This window comes from Cuculus canorus, chromosome 20 (genome assembly GCF_017976375.1).
Source record: "Cuculus canorus isolate bCucCan1 chromosome 20, bCucCan1.pri, whole genome shotgun sequence".
NCBI lineage: Eukaryota > Metazoa > Chordata > Aves > Cuculiformes > Cuculidae > Cuculus > Cuculus canorus.
The window spans coordinates 10,224,800-10,243,745 of NC_071420.1; the positions used below are offsets into that span (position 1 = coordinate 10,224,800).

At 46.0% G+C, this 18,946-nt stretch overlaps 1 protein-coding gene across 1 annotated transcript in view; it reads left to right on the top strand.

Moving 5' to 3' along the window:
- The window catches only part of GALNT17 (polypeptide N-acetylgalactosaminyltransferase 17), a 220,469-nt gene that overhangs the window by 61,988 nt on the left and 139,535 nt on the right, over positions 1 to 18,946 (top strand). Inside the window, exon 3 of the mRNA XM_009567029.2 lies at positions 16,514 to 16,680. Within this exon, the coding sequence (XP_009565324.1) occupies positions 16,514 to 16,680 (167 nt within the window). The remainder of the gene's footprint in view (positions 1 to 16,513; positions 16,681 to 18,946) is intronic.

Genomic DNA, 18,946 nt, shown 5'->3' on the forward strand with positions numbered 1-18,946 from the left:
TATGTTTTTATGGCTGAAGCCATAAAAAAGCCCAACTAATATTTTCCAATACTTGGAAGGATGCCACCTGAAAATTTTCTGGGAAAGCAAGTAAAGAAATGAAGTGGTATCAGTGTCAAAGCTGTGATGTAAAGGAAGAGTCCTTTGGTGAGAATAAGGCTCCCAAAACTACATCAGAGGCAGGTTGCCGGATATTTTCTCTCCGTGCGTGCCATCCTGCCCAATCCGTCTGATCTCCTTGGGGATTCAGGCAGTTTTATTCTGCCAGACTGCACATTCCTGATGCTCTCCGAAGGGGCAGTGGTGAATCTTTCCTCTCCCTGCTCGGAAGATGATGGAGGTAGGAAGGTACTTGCAAACCCAGCTTCAGACCTGAAACAACTTGGTTTTTTTTCTTTCTGGCGTCATCAGCGCATTGGAGATCTCCGCAGAGCTGCTGTGTTGTGTGTGCAGCACTGCCTGATGCCGGGAAAGACCTGTGCCCCACCTGCCTCCTCAGGGATGGTGCTGTGACTTTTGGATGATTTACACAAGAGGAAAAAGCTGTTTTATTGCTGCATTGCTTTACTACTACCGATACAAACAGCGTGCGGCTGAATAAATACTGATATTGATCTTTATTCCTCAGCGCATACCAATATGCGCATATGGAGAGGTTGTTATTGGACCTCCAGTAATCCTTTTTTAGAAAACTGGGCAAGTCGAGTCTCTAAAGACTCAGCTTTCTAGCTGTGCTTGATGTTTGCTGATTATTTTTCCTGCCTGCTGCTGTGAGCTTTTAGAGGGAGCCAGCCCTGTGCCACAGAGCAGTGTGGTGCCTGGTCTGTGCGTGAAGGCTCCGCTGGGAGCTGTGAGCAATCACCCTGGCTCTACGTGTGTCTAACTTCCTATCACAAGCTTTAGGGGTTTAATTTTTGTTTGTGTTTCATGTTTAGGTAGGGACACAGGCCAGCTTAGTCCTTTTTCATTTTGATGTAAAAATAATTCGGATGCACTTTGACAACTGTGCGAGCTGTGTGCAAAGCCTTTGGCCCTTAGGAGTCCCGGGATCTTCTTTAAACCTAATAAGAAACTGCTTTTGGGAAAGTAATGCTTGAGTTTTAGTGGCTGTTAAAAGATTCTCTTACTATCGTTAAGTGTAATCTTGAAACACTGTGACCATAGATTTATGTACACGGCACCTAATCTTTTCTTATGCAATGGATTCCACTCATTGTCAATTTTCCCTTCCTGACTACAAAATTATTCCCTCTTCTTAGAGGTTTGGAACATGATGCTTCAGGGAAGACTTCTGTCTGTGAAGTGCGCTATAAAATATTTACTAATGTAAACCCAAGTATTAAATGCACGCTTTGGCAGAGGATGGGATTAGTATAATTTAACAACTTGCTTTCGTGCTCTTCTGAACTCTGGCTATGAAAAATACCTGCATTATCATAAATACTCCTGACTAAACTGTACTTGTGAAAATAAATTAAGCAAACCAAGCTTTGGATACACTTCTTTTAAGTTGGCTTCCAGCGAAATCAAAGCTTGCGTGTTTGAGCTACCAATCTACTTCCACGTGTTGCAAAGAGCTTTTCTATTGCTATGGGAGCTTTTGAATAGGGTGCATATTCACAGCCAAACCAGGCAGAGGTATGAGTCAATCATTAGTATCTTGACAGTATCAAGAAGTCCTTGATAGTCCTGACGGTATCCTGAAGTCATTTATTTGTTTTCCAGCATTCAAGGTAGTCTGGTGTATTGGTTGTGTGTCCAGTGGGTTGTTGTCTTCAGCTGCCGGTCAGAACACGTGCGGCTTAGGTTGGGGTGAGCCAGTCCACCACAAAGCATAAATCCTTGGAAGTAGTTTTAGAGTTAGTAACTGTCTTTTTTCCCTCTTCTCCCTGCTGTCCCCAAATCGTGATCATTCAATAAACCCTCAGCCAAGGATCTGCCAATGACTCTCCATATGTGTGAAATGGCTCTTGTGCGGGAGGACAGATGGGTGAGTGGATGTGCCACTTGTCATTACTCTGGCCTTTATGCCTCTTAGATGTGACTGAATCTAATAACTTTATTACAAGAGCCCCGCACAGAAATAAATCCTGTTCTGCACATCCTGTTTTTACAGCACGGCAGATCATTTCTCGTTAGAGCGTGCTGAGTAAGTCGTGTGCATTTAGAAACGCCCGTATACCCCTCAGTAATTAAATTGTAATGCATATTTTAGATATCCTAATTCTCAAATATAAAGCATAACACTTCTGAAGAATAGTTACTGGCAATAAGGGAAGTGCTTTAAAGACAAATTTCATGGGGAGATGTGGGGAATTTTAGGTCTTTAATGAATAGAAATAGTTTACGAGAAGCCTGTGTTCTGATCTATAAACACTAAAGTGTACCAGATAGTGTTAGGTCTTTTAAGATGCTTGGGTAATAGAAAAAGATTTACTTTTCCGTGTACTTTATAGGGTAAACAAAATTGGTTTAATATTGATAATCCCTTTTGCAGGAAGACACGTGCAACCGAATCAGCAAAATAGAAACTAAAATAAGCAATCAATGAATGGAGTGTGATTAGGAAGTGGCAATATGAATAGCAGTCTGAACACTTGCTTTCTTTTACACTTGTTCATAATCTTTACAAAAGCCAAATGAAGATCAATTCATTTCCTGGTGAAGCTTTATTTTTGTGAGGAGAAAATGAATGAAGCTTGTTTGAAATCAATAGCTTTGGTTTGTGGCATTACTTGTCATCGGTTCAGAAGGATATGCGAGGTTTTTACTTTCCTATTGAGATTTAAAGACAAAAAGCAATACTGATGGGAAGTCACAGCTGAGAATCAATCTATGTGGATTAAAGAAACTTGAGCGAGCTTGAACCTGCCCGTGTGCATTCGCACGCACTGTGCGTGTAGGCAGCAGAGGATTGCAGCGTGATTTATAACGTGCTGTATTGTAGCTGCGGTGCCGTGCAGCCCCATCATGAGTAAATCATTCAATCCAGTCAGTGCACCATTAGTACACAAAAATTCACCTCCCAGGTTTTCAGCTGCATCACTACAAAGCATGTAGGGGTTTTCTGTGGCAAAGCGGAGCGTGTGCTGGGCCAGGAGGGGATCCAGGAATAGCTCCTGGCTGCAGGTGGGAAAGAAAAGCCTCGTCTTGGCATTGTGCGTTAATGGGTTAGGTTTGTCTGTGCAGGTGGGAAATGGTTTTGTATTAGATTTTTGTGTTTCGTCTTGTGGAAAGCCAGTGAAGGTCAGATGGGATTTGTGAGGTGAGGAGAGGGAAGAAGAAGCAGCCTCCTGGATGTTCCCACTGTGTGGTTTTCAGGCGTAGACCCTGGTCTTTGTGGGTAAATGACAAAAGTATGTTGGGATGGTGTAGATTGTGCATTGCTGTCAATGTTTCTGTACAAGCTTGCTGTTTCTATTTTGTTTGCTCACATCAAGTGTATCGTGGCCAGTGCTGCCTAAAAATGCACCTAATAAGGCAGTCAGTATTTATTATTGGAAGCTGCAGTCTACATCTGTCTCCTTGGGGGCTGGTGGTGGCACTATGAGAAAGGATCTGACTTCAAGTGTGTCAGGCTTTTGGTACTCCTGTTAGTGTCTCTATTGTGGCAGCAAACATATATATAGCCCTAAATCATGTTCTCTGGATTTAAGTAATAGTAAAAGACTTCTTGAAGTGTCTGTAATAGGTAGCTGTGTATCTGTTGTCATTTGGATCTCTGCAGATAAAATCAGACGCTGGATAGGTGTAGCATAAAAGCTCTGATACCCAACTCATGAGGCATCTCCAATCCATTGCTTAAAACAGTACAGGTTTTTCATTCCTAACCCCGTAGCAATTCAGCTCTTGTTTGCCTGACTGTATCTTCCTAACCCACTTAGTAGGTATATAAATGGTGTTACTGGTTGACCTCTCTTCTGGATGCTCAGGCTCCGAGTTGGTCGGGTTTGTCTCCCAGTTTTGCCTCTTCTGTTTTAAATGGTAAATGGAACCCTTAGCAGTATGGAAGTCGTAGAGAAGCAAGGTTCGCCTCTGGCAGTGCTGGTGTAAATTTTCACCTGTGGAAGAGAGGGAAACTTCTGGCTTACTGGAGTGAATGCTTAGCCTTTTGTGTCTGTTGCACTTGAAAATCTTTGTTGCATGGAAAGTAAAGTGCAGATAGCATGGCCGCTCATTTCTGTCACTCACCATCACTAAGTGCCAATGTTATCTTCCAGTTTATTAACCCCTCCATGCTTAATCATCCCCTACCATTAAGGGGACACATTTAGTTTACAGCCAGTTAATTGCATTTGGTTAACTAGTACCTGACATTGGAACATGAGTAGAAATGCAGACCAAAATCGGCCCCATCTTGTGGTTTTGACTTTTCTCATATTGCTTGTGACTTGGGTTTTTTTTCCACGTAACGCAATATGCGTCTCTCACCAAATATTCTCATGACCTTGGTGAGCAACCTGTGCTGTGTGGAGATGTGGGTGTCAGTGCTGCCAGCGCGGGCAGGATGAGGCCGGGCTTGGAGAGCTCTCCCTGTGTGATATCCACCATGTGGAAGTCTGCTAGACCAAGCGGAGCGACACCCCTCTGCTGAGACTGGTGGAATTCTGACAAGGGTAAGGGAACTTCTACAGTGATTTCTGTGCATAACAGAAGAGGTTTAAAAACCTCTTGATCTTCCCAGTTCGTAAACCCATCAGCAGATTGGATCTGTTATTATAAAAAAGAACAGCTATCTCTCAAAAGCTGTTGTGCCTTTTAGGTTCATCATTTTTATACTAGCTGTTCTGGAAATGGCATCGTTCCACCCTGCGTTCCAGGCAGCGCAAGTGTTGGCCGCTTTTCTTATTCATTGCCATAAGTGTGTACTGAAATGTCAAAATCTTGAGTTCCCATGAGATCTATTCTAGTAAAATGCCTCTACGGTAAGACCATATACCAAGAATTTCATTTTAAATGGGGCAGGTGAGGCTTACAGCAGTGCTGGTTTTATACCAACCTTCCCAAGCAGGGCTGGGAGATTGCCACCATCAAGTCACTGGCCTGTGAGGCTCTTCAGTGGCTGTGCCCGTCTGAACGTTCAGTCTAGGTCTGCCTGTCATCAAGGGAGGAAACGGGCATTTTCACCTGCCCAAAAAAATAGCTGCCTCAGTTGGTTATAGCAGATGGTGATGTAATTATACCTTGAATAGAGGGGTGCAACAAATTGTCTTTTGGCAGCATCAGTGTCTCTTCATTGACCTCAAAAGGAGCTTTGACTTATACCTTATACTAGATGTCTCTTATTTAGCCACATTATGTTGTGTCTATACACTGCTAATAGATGATGTCAAAACATACACTGAATTTACAGTCTTACATTGCCACTTTTCATCCCGTGATATCATAACACTTACACGCTTGTAGTTGTTGAGGATTTGGCTGCCCCCGTCTAGCAGAGTCAGCGTTCCTCTGCTTGACGGCGCCGGCTGGCGCAATGCCAGTCCTTCCTCGGTGGAAACGCAGGGTCTGCTCAGCAGTTTGGTGGTGAAGTCGAGAGCGGACCCTGCATCGCAGCCTGACCGCTCGGGATCTGCAGAGCACAGGAGGTCAGGGTGCTTCTTGCTTTGATGCAGTGATGCCCGTCTTTGTAAAATGCTTTAGACAGCCATTTTCAAAGCCTGTTCCTTCAGCCCATGCCTGTTTTGATGTTATTCAGCATTCAGCTCTGTTTGGAGGGGACTGTTTTAGAACAAACAGTCAAAAAAAATGCTTTTAAATTTTCTCCCTGTCTGATGCGCTTTATCCCTGAGAACAGAAAGGCCAACAGACTGGCAAGGCATTGCAGCAGGACAAGATTTGCTCCTGAGCCTCACTGACCTCCTGTCACCTTGGGGTTGACCACTTAATTTCTACATTCCCTCATTTGGAGCAACAATAATGTTAACTTTGAACAACATCATGGGCTTAAATCACCAATGCTTTAGTTAAGGGGAGGGCGGCTTTCTTCTCTTGAAGACTCTTGACAAACTGGGGCTCCCCAGCTCTTCTGTATTTGCCCAGGTGTGGCCCTGAGGTGGCCAAGGTGTCCAGATGTGGCACTGGTCTGTGCTAGCCCTAAGCTGTCGGGGTGTGTTTTGTCTCTGTGGGACTGACGAGGAGCGTGCGAGGAGCTGGAGCTGGGGCTCCATGCAAGAAGCAGCTACAGTGGATGTCTTTACTTGCAGTGATTTGAAAAGTGTGCGCATGGTGATAAGCACCCAAAGGCTCTTGGGACCGTGCTCCACCAAGAGAGCCCTGATGCCCTGTTCTGTAATGGGGTAAAGTATGTGCATCAAAAGAAACGTGGCCAGCAGGGCGAGGGAAGTGATTCTGCCCCTCTATTCCTCTCTTGTGAGACCTCATCTGCAATACTGTGTCCAGTTCTGGAATGCTCAATGTAGGAAGGAGATGGAGCTGTTGGAACGGGTCCAGAGGAGGCTACAAAGATGATCGGAGGGCTGGAGCACCTTCCCTACGAGGACAGGCTGAGAGAGTTGGGCTTGTTCAGCCTGGAGAAGAGAAGACTCGGAGGAGATCTTATAGTGACCTTCCAGTACCGGAAGGGGCTACAGGAAAGCTGGAGAGGGGCTGTTCATAAAGGCTTGTGGGGATAGGACGAGGGGGAATGGGTACAGACTGGGGAGGGGCAGATTTAGACTGGATATTAGGAAGAATTTCTTCATGATGAGAGTGGTGAGGCACTGGCCTGGGTTGCCCAGAGAAGCTGTGGCTGCCCCATCCCTGGAGGTGTTCCAGGCCAGGTTGGATGGGCCTTGGGCAGCCTGAGCTAGTGGGATGTCCCTGCCCATGGCAGGGGCATTGGAACTGGATGATCTTTAAGGTCTCTTCCAACCTGAGCTATTCTATGATTCTGAAATAGTTGGTACATCATATTTGTGGAGTGCATTGAAAGTGCATGTTTGGGAACTGAAGGGTCAGACTAGGTGTGCTGGAGGGTCAGGAAGCTCCAAAGGGATCTGAACAGGCTGGACCACTGGGCTGAGACCAGTGGCATGAGGTTTAACAAGGCCAAATGCCGGGTCCTGCACTTGGAGCGCAACAACCCTATGCAGTGCTACAGACTGGGGAAGAATGGCTGGAGAGCTGCACGGAGGAGAAGGACCTGGGGGTGTTGATTGACTGAACATGAGCCAGCAGTGCCCAGGGGGGCAAAAAGGCCAATGGCATCTTGGCTTGGATCAGAAACAGCGTGGCCAGCAGGTCCAGGGAGGGGATTCTGCCCCTGGACTCGGCATTGGTGAGGCCGCACCTCCAATCCTGTGTTCAGCTCTGTCCCCTCACCACAAGAAGGATGTTGAGGCTCTGGAGTGTGTCCAGAGAAGAGCAACGAAGCTGGTGAGGGGCTGGAGAACAAGTCTTACGAGGAGCAGCTGAGAGAGCTGGGGGTGTTCAGCCTGGAGAAGAGGAGGCTGAGGGGAGACCTTATTGCTCTCTACAACTACCTGAAAGGAGGTTGTGGAGAGGAGGGAGCTGGGCTCTTCTCCCAAGTGACAGAGGACAGGACAAGGGGCAATGGCCTCAAGCTCCGCCAGGGGAGGGTCAGACTGGATATCAGGAAAAAATGTTTCACAGAAAGGGTCATGGGGCCCTGTCAGAGGCTGCCCAGGGAGGGGGTGGAGTCACCATCCCTGGAGGGAGTTAAAAGGCAGGTGGGTGAGATACCTGGGGACATGGTTTAGTGGTTGATAGGAATGGTTGGACTCAATGATCCAGGAGGTCTTTTCCAACCTAGTGATTCTGTGTGATCCTAGGAACTGAGAGATGTACTGATGATCAATTTTGTTGCAAAATAATGTTTGCTCCAGCTTGGCTTTCTTAGGGATCAGTGAAACAGTAATATATGGTGGCAATTTTTCAGAGAATTCCACTTAATGTGCAGAAATTCTAACCAAGTTGTCTCTTATGCACCCTTAGCTTTAATGTTGCCGTTCCGTATATCATTGTAGGAAAGGCATTTAAAAATATATGAGCTTATTAAGTTGAACTCTCTCTGCTGCAGAACGATTTTTTTATAGGAAAATCTACAAAACCTTGTAAAAGCTGCGCCAACGTTGAGCACTTTTGTGACGCTAACAGTGTTTTTAAGGACTGTAAGTAACAAGAATCATTTATTCCACTAATCAAAAGAATATTTGCCTATTTAAACATTCAAACCCTCAAGCCTAATACAAGAATGATATGTCAGGAAGGGATAAGCTCTAGATAAGCACGTTAGCTGGATTTATTTTGTGTGATGGCCAATGAAGAAATGATTAATAACTATACTTCAGGAGCCAGATTGGGGAACTACTGGGTGCTCAGAATTAAAAATACTCAGTGTGATGGTGGGACAGGAATCCACCCACTGCAACGTGTAGGAGAGGAGGAATTACTTGAAAACTCTTCATCCAGTTCTTTTATGAAGAAATGTGGTTTCTGTAGTCAGAACCACCGAAGTCTTTATCTCCCTTGTCTTCTTCCACAGGCATGTAGGATCTGGGTTCCCCTGCCCGTTTTGTGCCCCTGTACAATTGGCACAGATTTTCATGCCTGTTTGTCTGCCCAGTTCGTGAATGTTTATTTTGGCTGATCACCCAAAAAAGACCGAGATGGGACCAGTAGATCCCCCGTTAGTAGTTACAGAGATAGCTTTATAGGATGTGGGAGCAATATAGAGCCCTCAAGACTTTGGGCTTGCTGCAGGCCCTGGGTGTTTGCCCTTCTCCATGGCAGTTCCTGCTGTTGGCATTTCAAAAGGTCATGTAGAAGGGATGTCACCTTCATGCAGCATGGGAGAATTGTGTCTTGAACAGCCCTAAAGGGCATTTCTGCGAAGATGAGTAATGGTGTAGAGTCAAAGCTAATGACAGTGTAGCTATTAAATAGATACACTGGTCATCAATCAGCCTGAGCGCCTGTCAAGGCTCGCACGGAGGGCTTCTGCTGCCCAGACCCTCTGCTGTGCGGTGGCAGAAGCAGTGAGTCCAACACCTGCATGTGGCCATCAGCGTACTCCTGACATAAGGAGCGTAAAACAGTTCTGGGTGCTTCCAAAAATCATCTCGTATGATGCTGCCTAATCCCTATGGATCCCAGACATCAGTCAGACCGATTCCATTGTTCCAGTGGCTGCTTGCCGTGGTTTAACCCCAGCTGACAGCTAAATACCACGCGGCTGCTTGCTCACTGCTTCCTGTGGATGGGGCGAGGAGGAAAATCGGGGAAAAAAAAAGGTAAAAGTTGTGGGTTGAGATAAAGGCAATTTAATAGGACAGCCAAATAATAATAATAATGAAAGACTATACAAACTGAGTGATGCAGAGCGCAACTGCTCATCATCCGGTGGCTGGTACCCAGCCTGAGCAGCAATTCTGCCCCCGATAAACTTGCCTCCCCAGTTATATACCGAGTGTGATGCTGTATGGTACAGGATAGCCCTCTGGCCAGTTTGGGTTGGCTATCCTGGCTCTGTTTGCTCCCGGCTTCTTGGCATGTGCTCAACAGTAGCGCATGGGAAGCAGCAAAGTCCTTGACTTTGTGTAAGCATTATTAAACAACAACTAAAGTCATGGGTATGTTATCAACATTGTTTGTTATCAATGTTGTTCCCGTACTAAATCCAAACCACAGCACTATGCCAACTACTAGGGAGAAAATGAGCTCTGTGCCAGCCAAAACCAGGCCACTGCTAAAAAGGCTCTCGGGTTTGTATCAGATTGGGGACCTCAGTTCTGTAGGTTGTTTGGGAAGGGCTTTAAACTGAGGGCAGGCGAGTGATGGGTGGCTGGAGGAGGCGTATTGCAAGACCTCAGACAGATGTAGCTTCACTGCCTTTGGCTTTCCCTCCATCGTTGTTCTTCTCCAGTTACCGGTTAGATCTGTGTTTAAAAATAAAAACACAGCTTGAGGGAAGATGATTGCCCTCTCTCTTCGCTCTGATGTGACTTCTGCTCTCTGGCTTGGGCACTGTGGTCTTGCTCAGGACCTCTGGGCATTGTGTCTTCCTTCATACTGTAGTAGATTGAGTGCTTCCTTTTGTGAGAAGGTTTTGTTTTTCATTGGCATTCCTTGAACTTTGCTTGGCTTCCCTTGCTGCTGTGTTGGCATCATCAATGAGGAACTGAGTTGAGTGTAGAGATGGAAGTAACCTTTGCAGAAGGGTTTCTGCTGTTGGGGCTGTGGGTGGAAATTGGTTTTGGGGCTTTCATTTGCAGACCAAAGGGTAAATCTGCAAGCAGAACCTCTACTTACGGTCGAAACTGTGCCTCGGGCAGTGCTATGTTGGTACCAGCCTGGAGGAGAACAGCTTGTGGCAAAATGTTATGTCTGTGTGGTTCCATACAATGCAAAAACGTGTCTCGAAGCAGATGGCGAGACTATTTTACTGGGTGTCTTAGTGCCCAGGGAGTAAGAGGTTAGGGTTTTTCTCTGCCTTGCCTAAAACTATGGTTTAAAACCATCATCTGCAGCAGCAGGTACCTCTGCTTCACTGGTGTTTCTCTAATATCTCTTCACCACCTGATCTTCCTCCCAATTTGTCTTTCTGGATCTTGATAGGCAACCTCTGCGTGTTGTTGCACCCCCCTCAGTTGGACAGATGGCTCCAGGCTCAACAATAGGCATTAGGAATGATTTGTTAGAAACGTGTCATTAGGAATATCAGGTTACTGGTGGATCATCTTCATTTAGGCTATTGAAGCCTGTTTTTTACCTAGATACGAGTTTTACCTTTAAAACTCCGGGCATATTTGAAAACCAGGGCACATCTAACCTGTGAGGTGTTTCAGATTTATGGAGTTACTGCCTCCTCACTGGAAATGAGGACAGCTATGCTCTCTGCTTAATGGTGTTTAATCTTCACGTAAAGCTTTGGTAGGCATATTTATGTCGAAACTGAGAGAAGGGAGGTAGTACAAAAGGCACAAATCAGGAAGAAAGTCATGGTCTGTAAGATTTGAGGTTCTGTGCAAGGTAATGCATGTGCTATTGGGTGTGGATGACTTGAGTGAGGCACATCGGAAGATTGAAGATAGTTCCTAGAATCAGTGATGAGTATTATCTTTGATGCAACATCTGGGGTTAGCAATTACTGGATCTCTCTTTTAAGAGGTGTTTCTGCTCTGTGATCTGGGGAGGAAAGCAAGTTGCAGGTCTGTCAGTCTTCTCTCTGGACTAATATGTGAGTGCTGTGGCTCAATTTATAGAGTATGAGATAGTGATCCTTTTGTCTGTGCTTATGGACTTTGAAAGAACAGAATGCATTATTTTCTCTTTCGTTAAACTGGGTATTTTTGTGAAAGGTGTTACATGATGGCACTTGCCATCCATCAGAGGAGATTCTCCGTGCGCGGTGAGCCAAGTTACACTATTGGCTTGGAAGTCCACTCTTTGCTATGTGCCAGCATGATTTGATCTGGAGCTGAAGGATCAGACAAGCAGGGGCCTGTTTTGTTCCAGATCGGTCTGTGTTCCAGGTTGTTCATAAGCTGCACTCGTTAGTGCTGGTAAATGGCTTGTGTTGGGGGAGTGAATGTGTAGAAACCACCTGAGTTTGGTTCTGATGCTGAACAGTGCGATTCTAGGTGGTCAACGGAACAACTTTCCACCCCGGAAGATGGTAGAGATAGATTAATGGAGTGATAGAGTGCACCATGTTAAATTACAGAGAAGCAATAAGTGTCCTTTAAATATTAAGTGCCGTTTTGTGGCCTCTTTTTGCTCCAGGAGCACTTGCTGCTCTGATTCCAGGTGATTTTTTTCTTTGGTGTAGGATCACGAAGCGCTAAATGATATGATATCCCTTTTCTGTTACCGAGACAGCAATAAACATCCTAATCGCACTCGCTGCGCTGAAGGGTAGATTTACAGCTGTGTGCTGAGCATAAAACCTATGATGGGAGGGTTCCAGGCAGACTCCTGCAGCAGACAAACATAAATGGCAGCAGAACTTAGTGTGTTCTTTTTGTTTTGAAATTGGCTGACTTGGTTAATGTGGCTTGATGTATGCCAAGCTGTTCAGCATGAACCCAGACATATTTCCCCTTCTCCCTCTCCCTTTTTCATCCTTCATTTCTTTCTGAATGGCTTCTTACATAAAGCAGTAACTGCAAAGGGTTCACAGTGAAAAATTGCCTCTGTAAATATATTTTATGTAATGCATTTCTTGCACGTTCTCCTGATTGGCAATTTGAGCTTCGTGTAGAATAAAGACCTCTGACCCAAGAAAGATGACTTAGTGCTTAGGGACATGGTTTAGGGAGTGTTAGGAATGGTTAGACTCGATGATCTAATGGGTCCTTTCCAACCTTGTGATTCTGTGATGACAGTGTCCACTGTCCAGTTGTGCTGTGGCCTCTGCTCTCATCTACCTCCCTTCCTCCCTTGCGGAGCGGGTGGGGAGAACGCTAGGAAGTGGTTCATGGAGGCACCAGACAGAGGTTTATGTTGGGTCTGGTGTCTGGTCAGTCTCTCAGTCTGCTTCCAAGGTGAAAAAAGATGTATCTAAGCCTTGGACCAAGGGTGAAGTAATGCCTGATTCTTCCCCTGTGTTTGAGGGGAAGCAGTGCTTCTCATTCAGAGCTCAGCGAGGTCCTTAAATTAAACCCAATGCCATATGTTACGAGGTTTTCCCCAGCCTCTCAAAACTTAGAAAGTTTTGTAAGCATGATTTAATGGGACGTAGTCGAGCATGATTTAATGGGACATAAAATGCTCTTACTCTGATAACCCATTGATCTAAATGAGAGACAAAACCGTAAGGGATCTGCTTCTTTTTGGTATTGATTCACAATGTTTTGATATAAATCCTGCAAGCAGGTGCCAGCCTACGTTTAACTGAGGAGAGCAGGATTTAGTGGGGAAAATGGCATTGTGTGACCTGCATGAATTAGTTTAGAGGCGTTGGCAAGCGAGTAGTGTTCTGTCTTTTACCAGTCAAGTGTTTCTGGTCTAGCACAAAGAAGATTGCAAGGGATCAACTGCAGTCTCTTCAGTTTTCTCCCATCAGGAGTATTTTCAGATGTGAAGGCCAGGTGTTGCCCTTTTGTAGGTTGGCACAGTGTCTTTGTCGTGCAGCTCTGTCTTAGGTTCGTGTGCAGATGCACACCCAATGCATGGTGGGGAGGAGTTCCTGAGACAGCTTTTTGGTAATGATGAGTGAGAGAAAGTAGCCAAATGCAAATCTAAAGTGAGGTGCTGGTCTTGAACCGCGTGGGTAACGGACGGCAGCAGGAATGGAATTTAGTGGTGTCTCCATCTGATTTAGTTTAGTTTTCAAATGAATGCATGTTCCCTTGGAAATCCGACTTACTGGACCAAGAACTGCTCGTGGGCAGAGCAGATGCAGTGTGAGCTGAGCGTTAGAAATAAAACCTGAGCTTCTCGTCTTAGTAGACATGAGGAGCTCCAAATATTTTCAGCCCACATAAGAAGTGGATTTGCTTTGGAGTTAATTCAGGTTCTAGAAAAGCTTGACAAAAAATCTCAGCACAACAGGTTTGTTCCTATGGCTTCTGGCTTCCTGCATGCTGGTTAGCCTCAAGCTCCCCAGAAAACCACATTTATCTCATTAATTGTCAGTCCCCAAAGAGACCAGCCCACAGTCTGAGCTCAGGGCTCCAGCTGCGCTAGAATCCAGCTCTGGCCCTGTGTGTCCCTCTTGGATAATTAGTGAGACTTGAATTCTGAATTTTTAGAAGTATTTTGGCCTGGGATCTGAATTTTGGAGGTACTGTCTGGCAAGATGGGAAATGCATTCTCGCTTGAGGGCAGTAACAGTGGGCGGAGGGGGAAGGTGACTCAGTTGTAGTTGGATAGCCCACACATTGCTTGGGACTCATTCCTGTCACTCCTGCAGGGTTGGTACTGTTTTTTTTTCAGTGCTATTTCTCTGGATTACCCTTGAAACACTGAAGGCAGCAGAAATTTCACATCGTGTATCTTCCATTTTACACCGCTACAAGGAATTGCGGCCTCTTAGCATTGACAAAGTGTTGTGCTTTGGGATACAGGAGGTAACTGGAGCGATGAGCAGCCCCGAAGCCTCACCTGCCCACTGCCGGTGGGGTCCGGACCCTCTGACCTGCTGCGAGAGGGTAAATCCTCCCTGAATTACGCTCTGATGTTTCTAGGAGAAAAACAATCAAACCGGTGTTTCTCTGCCTGCGAATGGTCTGAAAGGAGCGGCTGAACCCCAGTGTCCAGATCAGTCCCTTTCCTATTTAAAATGCTTAAAAGAAACCCACCAAAGAACCCAAACCCCATGGCTTCCCATCTTGCGTGCTCATTAGTCCTGCTGTTTCTAACAAGTTCTCCACTGGCCCTTCTAATTATGTTTGAGCTCAAGCATTATTTTTCCTTTTTTTCTCTCCGTGGCCCCAGGAGAGCCCGAAAGCACCAGGTGTTTTGCTGCACGTGTGCAGGAGCAGTTGCTGCCCCATTAGTTTGTCAGTAAGAAGCCGTGGCGGTGGAGCGGAAGGCTGGACTCCAATAACACGTGGCTGCGGGTAGAGAACATCACCCATCTCAGTTGTTTTTTACGCCGGCAACTGAGGAGAGCCCACGTGAGGGCTGACAAATTTGAGGTTATTTTGGTTTTCAGTTGCCGCCTTCCCCGTTCCTGTGATTGTGGCCAAAGCCAGCGCCGAGCACAAAGCCGTGGGGGAGCACAGTGTTTCTAAAAAGCTTTGCCTCCTTGCACCCCACCTGCCTTTGGAGAATTGCACGTAGGAACAATGCGGGTGTATTTGCGTGCCCGCTCCTTCCCTGGAGTTATCTCTTTTCCCCCCGAATCTTTGTTCGCCTGTCCTCAGCGGTCGGGAAAGGAGAACCATGATAAGAGTGGTGCAGGGTGAATGTGAATGAGCAGGAGATGAACCTCAAAGGGCCCGATTTGGATTTTCCTCCAAACCTCTTTGATCACAAACTGAGCTCTTTATCCTTCCGGAGCGGTGCCCCAGGGGAAGGCTGCCCAGGGGTGTGCAATGATTAAAAGGAAATGCTCTTGCTCCTGTGACCACCTTCTCTTCAGCTTAGCAGGTATCAACATATATCAAAAGCAGGTTTTTAGTATCAGTCAGTTTAGTTTGACTTTTGTGCAGGATTTCAGGGTCAATTGTCACTTCACCCCATCACAACTGTTCATTCGCTTTAAAGAGAGCTCTTCCCTTTGGAAGATCCTTCTCAGTATTGGGTGCATTCCTTTTTGTAGAGAGCTTGGCTTTCTTTTGGGTAGGCAATAGTTAAATCAAGAAATGCAACCTTGTTTTTATCCAGCATGCATGTTTAACTAAAGAAGATACATAAAGAGCTGTGTTTCTGTGAAAATCCTTGTCTCCCAAGTCTCCTTTTGCAGTCAGAAGAATGCCTGCTGTTGCCTGAGAAACACCCAGCACAATTAAATACAGAGTCATTGTTGGAGAGTCAATGAGCTTGAAGGGACTTGGGATGTCATTCCTGCCTTCAGTCTTTCTCTGGTTATCTAAACTGGATTTACTTGATAAATGCTTATTGTAATTCTGCTAACACTGCTAATGTTGCATGTCTAATCTGTCATGAACGCAAAAAGGGAGGAGGAAGGCTTGTTTTCTTCTCCTTCCTTTGCATGTATTTATTGTCGGGAAAGCTGGAGAGTTTGATTGAGTTGTTTGAAGTACTTAAAGATCACCTGCTTGCTTTTAGTAATTACTTTATTAAGGTTAGGTTTCTGGTTAGGATTAAGTGTAGCATTAAAACATCATCTGCGACTCTCTGGGGACAATGTGTGCGCCTCGGAGAGCTGTGGGTTACCTGGAAGAAGACCTCTCCTGCTCAGAACTACCCTAGTTCTGCTCCATGGATGTCCTTGCTCTCAAGGTGTATCGATGTACGTGTTGCTTTCTAGAGGTTATAGTGGCTGGTAGGCAACCTGGGAGCTCCTCCCAGAGAGAGGATTGCAAGTTTTTGTAGTTCATAGCTATAGGATAGGTTAAAAACAAAGACACCACTTCATGGCAATGCTCTGCTGGGGTACTTTGGAGACAGGAATGTGTTCAGAAATATCTGCAAAGAGAGCTAAAACATTTATTAGGACTGTTTAACCAGGGGTCATTTCGTATTCATTTCATTCCAAAGCAAATGGGAAGAAAATTCCTAAGTGGTGTTTAAGAACAAAGCTCATTTCTGACCGCAGTTTCAAATAGCAAAGCCATTTTCTCAGTGCTGGAGGCTGCTGTTTGTTGCATTCCCCCACGCATACAGTCACAGGCGTACGAATGCAGCTCTGGATTTTCACTCTCTTTGGTGCTCTCTGAGCCCAAAGGATACTCTCTGTCGCTGCCGTCTTTACTGGACAACCCTGCTGAAATTGAGTACGGACAGCTGTAACATCTGGCTGCACAAAGCTGTGGGATGTCTGCTATTGTCTTGTGCTGTGTGTTAAATTTGTGCCCAGCTCGGGCGCTGCCCTGTGTGCTCTACTCACCCTGTCACTCTCTCTCTGCCCTTCGTGCTACAGGTGCAAAGAGCTGAAATATGGCAAGGACCTGCCTCAGATCTCCATCATCTTCATCTTTGTGAATGAAGCACTGTCGGTTATCTTGCGATCGGTGCACAGCGCTGTTAATCATACGCCAGCTCACCTCCTGAAGGAGATCATCCTTGTGGACGACAACAGTGATGAAGGTTAGCAGCGCTGGGGTCTCAGGTCTCCAAAACACTGGGAGGGTGCTTAATTTCTTAAAATCTCATGCAAGAGTCGTGCTGCTTTGGGAGCGGTGATGCTGCTGGAAGGCAAGTGGTGTGAGGGGGCAGGCGTGCCAGCTGGCACACAAGTCTTCTCCAACTTCCGTAGCAAAAAAGGAACGGCATCAAACCGCAGTTAAAATCTGAGATAATTATCAATTGAAAGCATAGCTGAGAGCTAGAAGGATAAAGGAACCCAGAAAGCCATCTTGCCTTTCTCTTCGCTGTAGTGCCCAGAAGTTCAGGTTTCAAGTCTGTTCTTGTTTCTGGTAATAACACTGGTTCATAGAATCACCAGGTTGGAAAAGACCTCTTGGATCATCGGAGTCCAACCATTCCTATCTGCCACTAAACCATGTCCCTGGACACCTTCTCCACCCGTGGTTGTTGCGGAGATGCACCTCTAATTACCAACACGGAGGTGAGGGAAGAGACTTTGGAGCCTAGTGAGCTATTCTACTTTAGCTCCTTGCAGTGGTGTTAAACAAGACATTCTCACTGTGTATGTCTCAGTTTCCCTATCTGGAAAATGACATCCCAGGCTTTATAAGTGACTGAGGCCCTGTAGAGGCCATCCTTCCTCTTGCATCATGATTTGGTGTGAGAAGGATAAAGAAAGAGGAAGAGGAGGAAACAAACACACCCAACCTGCTTGAGTCGGGCCGTGACGAAATGTGGAAGGGGATGTTAGGTTTCCCATGTTGTGCACGTGTGTCGTTCAGTTCAACCTACTCAGACACTGTTGCAATACCTTCCCTTCTGGCTTTTGATAGCACAAAGCTGCAGGAGGCGGCTTCATGTGGAAGCATTTTCAGACGCTGTTTCTTCCAAAATTTGTTTCTCCCAATATGCAATTGAATAATGTTATTTAGAGTAGTTAAAATCTTCACGAAGAACAGCAAATGGTTAAGTTATTTTGATTAATGCCGTCTTTATCTGTACTGCATGCTTGTAATATTACTTTAAACAATAATAGATGTGTGCTGCAGATGCCGTGATCAAAAGGGAAAAGTAGGGAGGGTGCAGGACATGGTGAGCTCATTTCCAGAGGGAGCCTGAGAGGTTGCTCGTCTGTCTGCAATGAGACGAGATGGTATATAGCAGCTACTCAAGCCTGTAAAAATAGGCACTCAAATACCACAGTAATGAGCACCATAGAAAGCTGATGAATTATAATTACTAGTAAAAGAAGCAGAAGGGCAGCTCCTCAGCTGATGGAAATCACAGCAGCTCTACTGCAAAAGCTGGAATGATGGGCACCCGTGAAGCCACTGGATTTCGGAGCTGGAGCTGTTTTGGCTAGCAAAGAGAGAGTGCAGGTGATATCACTGCATGCTTAGTGTTGCCCAGCACTTAAAAGCATTCGAAATACCCAAATGAGACACTGCTGCTCCAAATTTTACTGTATCAATGAGGTAAAGAGAACACTTTAAAAGACGACCCACTGGTAATAATTATTGAGCTTCTCTGCCCATTGCCATGGACAAAGAAATAGGTTTCTAACCAGCCTCCACCCATCATTCAGTAGGCAACACCGAGGCTAATATTGAGTCAAGTACTCTGGAGACACTACCAATAAGCACAGGGCAGTGAAATGAATCCTTTCAAGAAGCGTCACCCCTCAGAGTGAGCTGAGCGTGCAGCTGGCAGCGAGAGCGCGGGATGAAATCTCTTTATCCACCACTGAGATTGCAGGGCACTGTCTTTCTTCCCTGGCGGTTTGCCACGAGGGCTGGGCCAGCGTTGGTGGGATCTGGTAGTGGGGCTGGATGGTGGCAGGGCAGTGAGATGGTGGCTGAAGCTTGTGGTGTGCTCAAGTGCTTCAGCTCTGGGATTTCTTCTTTGTGCAGTTCAGGCTGACTGAGCTGCCTGGGTTGTGTTGGAGTGCCCGGTGACACCTACCAATCCGGGGAGGCAAATCAAAGAATCATAGAATAGTTTGGGTTGGAAGGGACCTTAAAGATCATCCAGTTTCAACCCCCTGCCGTGGGCAGGGACACCTCCCACCGGCTCAGGCTGCCCAAGGCCCATCCAACCTGGCCTGAAACACCTCCAGGGGTGGGGCAGCCACAACTTCCCTGGGCAACCTGGGCCAGGGCCTCACCAGTCTCATGGTGAAGAAATTCTTCCTAATGTCCAGTCTAAATCTGCCCCTCTCCACTTTATACCCATTCCCCCTCATCCTATCCCCACAAGCCTTTGCAAA